At 40.0% G+C, this 9,700-nt stretch overlaps 1 protein-coding gene across 1 annotated transcript; it reads left to right on the top strand.

Moving 5' to 3' along the window:
* Positions 1-311: 311 nt before the first annotated feature.
* On the top strand, positions 312-5,127 carry LOC116912883 (SMR1 protein-like). Its single transcript, XM_032917121.1, is given in 3 exon segments — positions 312-365; positions 4,742-4,874; positions 4,877-5,127. Coding segments are annotated over 3 exon segments (438 nt in total).
* Positions 5,128-9,700: the final 4,573 nt, after the last annotated feature.

Below are 9,700 nucleotides of genomic sequence, written 5' to 3'. Positions count from 1 at the left end.
ATGATTAATGTTAAGTCAAAAAACCTCTGCTTTTTAAATCCTCTTATTGCTCAGACTCTAAAAGGTGTGACATTTTCCCCTCCATCAGTTCAAAACTCAAAAATGGGAACTAGCCCTGTCATTTCAGAATCAAATATTATGAGCTGACTATATAATGCCACTAATACTCAGTATAAGATAAGAATCAAAAATTATATTAAGATAAACTGCAGTACTTATATACCATGTGTTAGGACATGTTCCAAAATGCCATTTTATTTTAAAAAGTAATGCTAACCACCCATTATGTTACCTGTCAGGGGCTACCAAAGATGAAGCCACTGTATTTGATCTTTGGCCTGTGGATCCTTATAGGATGCTTCCAGGTGAGCATCAATTGTCCCTATCACAAACCTTCATATTCTCTTATTAAATTTATATCAGATATTTTAACTTTATTTATCTGCATTTCCTAATATATATGAGCTGCAAATTACTGATGAAATGACAAACAAGTAATGTTAATTGATATTCATTTTCTCAGGAATGTCTTTATTCTCTCTGCACTTTAGTTAAGAGTGAGGAAAAACAGGTTCAGTTTAGGACTTTAAAATGTCATCATAATAATAAAAATAAAAATCAGAAAAGCTGAGAGAGCCTGAGAACAGGCAAAACAGAACTGAGGAGCAGGTGCAAAGTTCTGGGATGGTGTTTGGTGACTGGACATACGTGTGGTCATTTTCTAAAGGAAGTGTGCTAGTTTAATGTTACAGTTGCAGAGTAAAATAAAAAAACAAAAGTTAAGTCCCCAAGGAAACAAGGGAGAAGTCAGTCTCTTAACTCATAAGTGACTTTACAAGCTTCTGACCTAGACAGCAAAGTTTATTCCTACCTGCTACAACCCCTTGGTGAAGTGAGAGGGGAGCCATCTGCAGGTAAATATGGGGGGCTCAGGATGAGGTAGAAAGCTGAGAGAAAGAAAGTTGGTGTCACTTTTTGAATAGGCTGTTTACTCAGCAAATTCCTGTGAAGCTTCCTGGTGGGAAGTCCCAGTCACCTGATGTTTTCTAAGACACCTTTTGTCTGCTTCTTTCCCACATTCCACAAAACAACCAACCAAAGAGTAAACATGGAAGGAACCTATGACTCCAGCTGCATATGTACCAGAGGATGGCCTTGACTGACATCAATGGGAGGGGAGGCCCTTGGTTCTGTGAAGGCTGGATGCCCCAAAGTAGGGAAATTCAGGGTAGGGAGGTGGGTGAGGTTGGGAAGGACCTTAGGAGATTTCACCAGTCTTATACCCACCCATCTTGAGTCAAGGCTAGACCAAGTTCCATATGCCTCAGGTCAAGGCTAAGCTAGGCAAAGTTCCACTCACCAGCACAAGTCTTGGAATGTCCTGGCTGATAGTCACCTGACCCTCTGGGAAGTCCCGGAGTTCAAATGCCTGACATGATCTGCCCTTGCTTCCTAAACAATAGATTTAAAGGTTTGAACTGTAAACTTGCTGATGTAACCTGTACCCCTAAAAAGTACTAAAACTGCTTGTAATATATATTTGGGATTGCCTTTTAGTCACGTGCCTTGAAGCACTAATTGAGGGTAGATGCACTGGAAAATAAACACTTTATTTTGCATTAAAAAAAAAAAGAAAGAAAGTTGGTGTCAACTTGGAATGTTACAAATCACTAAAATACTGGAGAATGGTGACTTAAACTAGAGAGGAATGCAAGGCAGTGCCTAAGGCCAAAATCTGGCCATAAACTGTCTTTGGGATCTTCTACCACTGCTCACAATATTTACCTTTAACTGACAAGTTTTTCGGGTTAGGTTAAACTTTAGATTTGCAGAAGGCAATGTGTCAGATGACAAATTAGGGAAAGAACACAGGAAATGAGTGAATGAATGGGGAATCTCTCCAAAATGTGATCTAGAGACAAGCTGGACTTAGGATCAGCAGCACAGGAACAAGAGAACATACTGTCCCTCTACTTGGCATGGCCCTTTTTGTTCTAGAGTCTTCCCACCTCATTTCAAAGACTTCCCTGACACTGCACCAGTACTTAACCTTTCAACTTTACAAACACTCCAACTTCTAGTGCATTTATTTCCTTCATTGCTTTTCAGCTGTGATTATTTTTAATATTGAACCTGAGGAAAAATCACTAAACTGGGTGTTAGCATAACAACTGAGACACTGAGTGCTCTACAAGTGCTGGACCAAGACAAGCACTGCCTAGACATCTACGCAACATTAAATAACCCACAGCAAATGAGCACTGAATAGGAATAAGGTATGAATCTCAATATCATACAACAAATCATATGACTCTAGGATATGGACACACATATGCATGTCATTTTCTAAAGCACAAAAAACAGAGTTTTATATAGGAATGCAGGTGATAGAGGATACAACCACACCAATTGCATTACAGGGACAAATAATCTCCCTCACTCTGGCCAATATTTGACACATCTTGTATTGTAACCACGCAGTCCACATAGGCACATGAGACTGTTTGGACCTCCCTAATGCTGGAATAAACTTATTTCTAAAAGTACAAACTCTGAAACAGGTTTTGAAAGTGGATTTAAAACTCAGAACAATTGTAACTTCTTAAGTGACAGAGACATTTCCCAGTATTTCTGACATCTACTTCCATTAGGGATTGATTTCTGTGACCACATTTACGAAGAGCCAACTTAAGAGTTTGTTCATATTTTCATTCCATTCAACGACATCTAAGCTTTCACTGAGAACCTGTATGCTCACAACAAAAGGGGAAACACATTCTCTGAGTGTCTCTGAAGACTTTTACTTAAAAAAAAAAAAAAGTAACAGGTTTTACTTGCTGCAAAATAAATTACCATAAATTGGAACTGTAAGAAGCCTGTTGTCATAGCAAAGTCTACCCTGGGCATAGACATGTCCTCCTCTCAGGTGACTCAACAGGCAGGAGAGGAGCCTGAAAGGCAGCTCCATCCTCATCCCAAGGGTAGTTTCATCCCATACTTCAGAAGATCCATCCTGTATCACAGCACAATGCTGTAATGTACAGTCACGTGAACAGACAAAAGTAAAATAAGATGCCCCCTTGAGTGGCCCCAATTTTGCTTATTAAAATTGTACTGACATGAAGTAACAAGCTTCTGTGTTAGTGTAGATTTTTATATTCTCTTTTTTTCATATTTGAAATCTTTAATTCCTGCATTTCTTTATACACATAGTAATAGTCATTGTCAAGGATGATACAGAAATGTTTAGGAAAGCATTACATACATAGATTTATGTAATATCCCTATATAACATATTAAATATATACATAATACATATTTCTTTACATATAATATATAAAACATATCATGAATACATAAATAAGTATATAACAAATATATTTATGTTGTTGTAATAATATAAAAATAAAAAAGTATTGTTGTCTTTTACCCTGCTAGGTCCTCACTGCGGAATCACACCCCAACTCTGCGGTGGCCCATTGTCTCCTGCCGATACACACTTTCCTACACTCAAACCCTCACATAAAGGAACACACAACACAATAATCTTAGATCCAATTGGTAAGACATAATTGCCCACTTAAACATACAATGCCTGGTACTACCCATCCCTTGAGAACATTGATAACAACCTGTAAATACACAGAGCAGAATCTTAACATCACCTGCCATCTTCTCCTGCCACGGCTTCTCAGCCCCTCTCCTCCGCCCTGTCTCCTCCTCTCTCCCCTTGTCTCCTCCTCTTCCTTCAAACTTCTCTCCCGCCCATCCTTCCTTCTCCTCCAATGACAGGCCCCCTTCTATCCTATACCTGCCTCACCGGTGACATCATCCTACATATTTATATGTATACACTTAAAATATATTCTTAATATATATTTATATATTTTTAATCTTTTGTTTTACAAGGCATCAATCATATTTTATTGCCCCCATTGTGTAAACAGAGAATAATATAAAATAAGTGGCAAATATGTGTTCCTTTTCTTTTCTTTTCTTTTTTTCCTTTTTTCCATCATTTTTTTTATTAACTTGAATATTTCTTATTTACATTTCGAATGTTATTCCCTTTCCTGGTTTCTGGGCCAACGTCCCCCTAGATTTTTATATTCTAAGTGGGTGGATTTTACTTGATCTCAAACTAGTCTGCCCCAACCCAGGTCCATGATCACCTTACGCACACTGGACTAGTTTACTCAGTATCATTCTTTTTCAGTTCTACTGAATCCCAACCAGTTTCCCTTACAAGTTTTATTTTTGATTTTAAAACAAATATAATATGAAAATTTAAGAAACACGGGTGGAATTAGAAAATGTAGGAAGCACTGTAATCAGAAAGCAAATACCATGTACTCTCCTTCACTTCATAGACTGTGGGGACAGTGAGTGTATCCAGGTCAGGTAAAGACCTAGAATTACAATGGACCCGTGATCAGCATGGCTGCTTTTTGGCAGTCATGAGCCTGAAACTATCTGATCTCAGATAACCAAATGCCATCTGCATGTGGAACCTTTATTGTATGTCGAAACACTTCCTGTAACTTGAAATCTCTAACTTCTTCTGTTTCAAGTGATACAGAATTTTTTAAAAAGACATGGCTGAAAACTCAGGTTGGCACGTATATTTGGAGATGAGGACTTTTAGAAGTCATCTAAAATTATACCTTGCCCAAAATGTGTATATGCTACAATTCTCTGTGAAGTATCTAATTGAAATTTCTTTATTTTCTTTGTCACACAGTCAGGGGAGGGTGACAGAGGCCCGAGAAGACAACATAATCTTAGAAGACGACAAACTCCTTCAACTCTTCGTCATTATCTTGGTCTTCAGCCTGATCCCAATGGTGTGCAAATGAGAGTAACAATCACTATACCCTAAATCTTCAACCACCTCGTGTTCTTGTTAATCTTCCCGGTTTTATCACTGGACCACCATTGGTTGTACAAGGGTCCACAGAATATCAATATCAGTGTCAGCTAACTGCTCCAGACCCTAGACCTCTAAGCCATCCTCCTACTCAACTTCATTCCACAGAACAAGCAAATACAAAAACAGATGCCAAAATCTCCAACACTACTGCGAATACCCAAAATTCCACTGATATTTTTGAAGGTGGTGGCAAATAACAAATTCCTTTTGGCAGTTAGAATAGCATAAATCAAAACACTATGGAATTTTGGGAGAAATAATCTTTAAAGGCTTGAGAAACAACCTTTACCCACGCATTATAGAAAATGACAATAAAGAGCTGAGCAGCATTACACAGCATCTCCTGTTGTCCTCATTGTAACGACGCACCACCTACTGTGTTATTTGTATAAAAGTAATCCTTCCAGAAACGTTGTTCCAGAAGGCACAGTAGTCATTATGGGAAATACAACTGTAATGTACAATCACAAGAACAGAAAAAATAAAATAGGATGCCCCCTTGAGTGTCAACCATGAAATAATTAATAATTACAGACCATGATGTATATATTAAAAGTATTTTTCCACGCAGCATGATCCTAGAAATTATTGAGTAGAATAGTATCATTACATTTGACCCAATGAGTGTTTTACCTCAATGGATTCACACAATTTTGCATGAAAAAGACAAAAATATATTACAGGTGTATACAGCATTTTCTATTCAGACATGATTCCTTTAGAATCTAGTGCACCTATCTTACACAGCATTCATATCATCAGTCAACTATCACAAATTCAAAGTTTGGTTAATGTGTATAAGAACCAACAAAATTTAAAAGAAAATTATATATCATTTTAGATGAAGTACTTGCATATGTACAACTTGTAAAGTCAACAAATGCTCTAGAAATAGATCCTGAAAGTTACCAAGGGACTACTGTGCTTACAAATAAACATTAACATAAACTGTCAATTTTAAGAAGAAGCTTATTCCAAGAAAATCAAAATGAGATGAGGCATATATTGGAATATAGGTGGCCTCTGTTATGCTGTGTTCATATCCTCTCTATGAACACTATTCACATTGCTGTAGAGAAAGTTGAATTATCTAAATCCACAACTCATAAAACCCTAAAACCTATGGGGAAGCAAATAAACCCGAACGACTCTGGGAATTCTGAAAACTCTAAGGACTTGCCATGAGCCACTACCTGCTTCCTAGCTCTTGGAAACACAAACTCTTGGCCTTCACTCTTAGACAATTAGTACCCTCCTCTTTTTATTACCCTCCTCTCCTACTAACCACCCAAGGAAGCAGCACTGCAAGGGACCCTCTAACAGTGTGGAAGCAACTTCTGCTCCTCCTATGATGATTGCTAACACAATGGCTTCTGCTGCTTCTATCAGCAAATTTATAGATGCCAACACCATCACTCCTACTAGCAACCTCCAGCCTGATACTTCTACAAAGGCTGTGGCAGCTGAGACTATCTCAACTACCAAAGATGACACTGTTGCAATTGAGGCATTAACCTCATATGCTTCAGATAACATCACTCCAACTTCTATAGACAGTACTCCAATGGCTACAATTAACAATACTCCAACAGCTACACAAATTACCTCACACAATGTTGTAGTAAACAGCATGCAACAGGTAGAGATGTCATCATTCTTGCAATGGGTGACAGCACAACAGACAACTAGGATTCACAATGATCTAAGATAGTCAGTACAAGACGACCATCAAGTACAGGTCAGACCTACAGGAAGAGAAGGCAAATCATAGTTTAAAAGAATTCTAATGTATTTTTTTACTAGATTTGGAGATGCATACACACTGTATGTGTGAGGTATATGTGTGCATGTGTGCTTGTGTGACAACAGATTGCTTGGAACAATCAATGACAAGAAAAGAGACAGTGGGGTTTCTGCCTACTCCCAGAGCTGAGCCACTCCCACAGCTCTCTGAACCCAAATCCTGTGGGAAAGACAGCTGGACTCTCAGAAGGGCAGACAATCCTGAGAACTCAGAGGAGACAAATACTTCTGCCCACATTCCTGACCCAAGAGGAACCTAACTAGTACCCTCTGGATACAGGAACATAGGAGCAGTCAGTGGCAGAAACCAGAAATAAGTGGTCCCATTGCTCTCTGTACCAAAATCCAGTAGGAGAGAGAGCTGGACTCTCAGAAGAACAGACAATCCTGGGAGCTCAGAGGAGACAAATACTTCTGCCCACATTCCTGACCCAAGAGGAACCTGCCTAGTGCTGTTTGTGCCCTCTGGGCATAGGAACCTAGGAGCTGTCAGGGACAGGAGCCTTCTGGTTTCAGCCTGTGACTAGAGCAATGGCACTCCTGAGAGCAGAGAGAGGTAAGACCAACTCTTCTCCTCTAAGTGAACTGCCTGGTGGTCTCAGGACATGCAAAGGCAGGAGTTTGGGACAGGAGACTTCCCAAACTGGGCTCTGATGATGCCAAGTAGTCTTGGTTTCCATTGCTTAGGTTCCTGCACTTGTCTTTCGCCATCAGGTTGTCTGTGGTGTTAGCTTGTCTTGCTGTCTCTGACAGTGGATTGATCCTCCTGTAAGCCTGTGTGTCAGCACTCCTGTAGACCTGTTTTCCTTCTGCCGGATCTGGAAACAGAGAGCTACGCCGGGGTTCCTGTGTTCTGAAGCCTCCAGGTTGGTCGCTTAGAGCAGAGGAGTTGGTCCTACCTCTCCTCTCAGGTATGTCAGTGCTTCTGGCTACTGGATTTCAGCTCTGAGCTCAAGCAGAAACTGGAAATGTCCTGCCCCTGACTGCTCCTGGGATTCTGTATCCAGAGGGCACTAGCCAGGTTCCCTTTGGGCCAGGAATGTGAGCAGAAGTGGAGGCATCCTCTGAGCTCTCAGGATTGTCTGCAAATCTGAGAGTGCAGCTCTCTCCATCAGGATTTGGGTACAGAGAGCTATGGGAGCAGTTCAGCTCCAGGCACAGGCAGACACCACTGTGGAAAGGATTCAATTCTCATGTATTTATATTTATATAGCAGTTAAAATGTGTATACATTTTAATATATGAACCATTTGTTGTTTTGGGGTCTGTGGCAATGGAACTCGAGGACCTGCCAACAAAACCTAATGCAATAGATACTCTAGTCTCCCAAAGTGACATACTAAGTGACTAAAGCATATAGATATCCTGAAAAACATTTCAAATTCTTGCTAGATCATATACAATGATTAATGTTAGTTTTACAATTTTAATCACCTCTTTTTCACCCTTTCCTTGACTCATGCCAGAGCTTCCCAAATGCCCTTCTTTGATCTCTCTAAAATTCATAGCCTCATTTCTTATTAGCTTTTCTGCATGTATTCCAAAATATATAAATATAACCTCCTCAGTCTCTGTAATGTAACATGTATGTTCAAGGTCTCAGGGATGATCATTGTGGATTGGTTATCCAATTGCAAGGCTCTTCCCTGAGCCAAACAATTTGGCTACTGTCACCACCCCTTCGATGTCTGTATATCTTTGTCTACGATTGAGGCTTCAAGAGCTTTCCCCTTCCATGGTAAGACGACTACTGATGTCATCCTTTCCCAGGTCCTGCTTAGATGGCCACGTTGATGAGACTTCATGAGTATAGAGTCTCTGCTGTTTCTAAGAAACCCAACCTCACAGAAAGCATCGGTTCCTCTGGCACTTACAGTCTCTCATCTCCATCGTCTGCAATGAGCCCTGACTCTTACTTATAGGAGATGTACTATTTAGGTTTCAGACGTGACTGGGCAAGACAAAGGCTCTTTGTTTTCTGCATTGTGATCTAGTTTGGTTTCCTGTAATGTTCTTCATAATTTAAAACAAAAAAGAAATTGTTTGATGATGGGGGAGAACTTCACTGACCTGTGTGTAGACAAGTTATACTAAGCATGTTTTTGCGGATTACTGTGGATTTCTAAAGCGATGGTTATTTGTTCTCCTCCAAAAATCCTGACTGCTGTAGCATTGGGCATTGACACAGATACAGTCTCGGACATTATTGCCCTCGTGTTGAATGGACATAAAGTCCAACTAAGCTCTTAGTTACCAAGTACATGTAGCACTATTGCACCTGCAGAATTACAATGCCTGGGTAATCATTAATGTGGTTCATAGGTATCATAGTTGGGTAAGTGTGTTGATTGTTTTCCTCCCTTGAAATCTTGCCTGCTACTCTGTGGAATAATGATGCTAGTACCGAGGGAAGGAATTCTTGGGTGACAGCATCTTGAAAACCTGACACTGAATGAGTATAGCTGTGCTGCTATGCAGAGGACACTGACAAGAAGAAAGTCTTTTCTCAATATTTAAGAAACCTAGAACACTGGTAATACTTACAATCTTAGAACCGATGAGAACAGACTCTACACATGTGGGGGGTGAGTTGTATATAAAATTCAGGGCACACACAGACACGGTACCAAGTGCCACGTGCAAAACTGCAGGGTTTAAGAAGAAACACATATTCAGGTCATCCTGTCAAAGCATGACAAATTTTTCTTTATTCATCAAATATATACCCCAAGTTCACCCAGTGGAAAATTCCAAGAAGTACAGTGGGAAAGCTGGCTTAAATCCTCAGGCACAAAGAACAAAGCACAAAGGACAGGAACAAATTGTCACCCAGGTGTACCACCCAGGTGTGTCTCTACAGGGCCAGGGCATTCTTTGTTCAGAACAAAAGAATTCTACATGCATCAGCAGGGCTTCAGCTGGGGTCAAACGCTTCAGTGGACCCAGGAGGGTCTGACAAGTCCCCCT

The sequence above is a fragment of the Rattus rattus genome, chromosome 11 (genome assembly GCF_011064425.1).
Source record: "Rattus rattus isolate New Zealand chromosome 11, Rrattus_CSIRO_v1, whole genome shotgun sequence".
Taxonomy (NCBI): Eukaryota; Metazoa; Chordata; class Mammalia; order Rodentia; family Muridae; genus Rattus; species Rattus rattus.
This window is presented reverse-complemented; position numbering and strand designations above follow the sequence as displayed.